The sequence below is a fragment of the Morone saxatilis genome, unplaced genomic scaffold (assembly GCF_004916995.1).
Source record: "Morone saxatilis isolate NCDOM2014 unplaced genomic scaffold, NCSU_SB_2.0 Contig12, whole genome shotgun sequence".
Taxonomy (NCBI): domain Eukaryota; kingdom Metazoa; phylum Chordata; class Actinopteri; family Moronidae; genus Morone; species Morone saxatilis.
The window spans coordinates 15,020,684-15,021,092 of NW_023339674.1; the positions used below are offsets into that span (position 1 = coordinate 15,020,684).

General features: G+C 45.0%; 1 protein-coding gene across 3 annotated transcripts in view; it reads left to right on the top strand.

The window, feature by feature from the left end:
- The window catches only part of osbpl9 (oxysterol binding protein-like 9), a 29,212-nt gene that overhangs the window by 10,180 nt on the left and 18,623 nt on the right, over positions 1–409 (top strand). For all 3 annotated transcript variants that reach the window (XM_035653284.1, XM_035653285.1, XM_035653286.1), the window contains one exon: positions 227–303. In XM_035653284.1, the coding sequence (XP_035509177.1) occupies positions 227–303 (77 nt within the window). The remainder of the gene's footprint in view (positions 1–226; positions 304–409) is intronic.

The following is a 409-nucleotide window of genomic DNA, read 5'->3' on the forward strand; positions in this document are numbered from 1 at the left end:
CTATCAAGAAAGTCGCCAAGTTGGCAACACTGTTCTCCCTCTAATTTGATTTTGTGTGTATCATTTCTTGATGAATACACAGCTTCATCACTGCGTCACCAGTACTCATGTCATTTCAGCGTTGTGTCTTGGTGCCATTAGTGTGTAACACGAGTGTAATGGCTACTGATGGTGTCTGTATGGAAAACGTGGCTCACTGGGTGTGTCTGTGTCCTTCTGCCCTCAGCCCGAGATGCAGACGAGCGGGAGAAGTGGATCCACGCCTTAGAGGGAACTATCCTTCGCCACACCCTCCAACTCCGGGTATGTAAATTAATGTAATGCACTTGTGAGTTTGATGTGTGTGTCTTGTTATACGTCTTTGTCTCTAATTCATCCACTGTAGTTAGAAGAATTTTGTTTTGCTGTG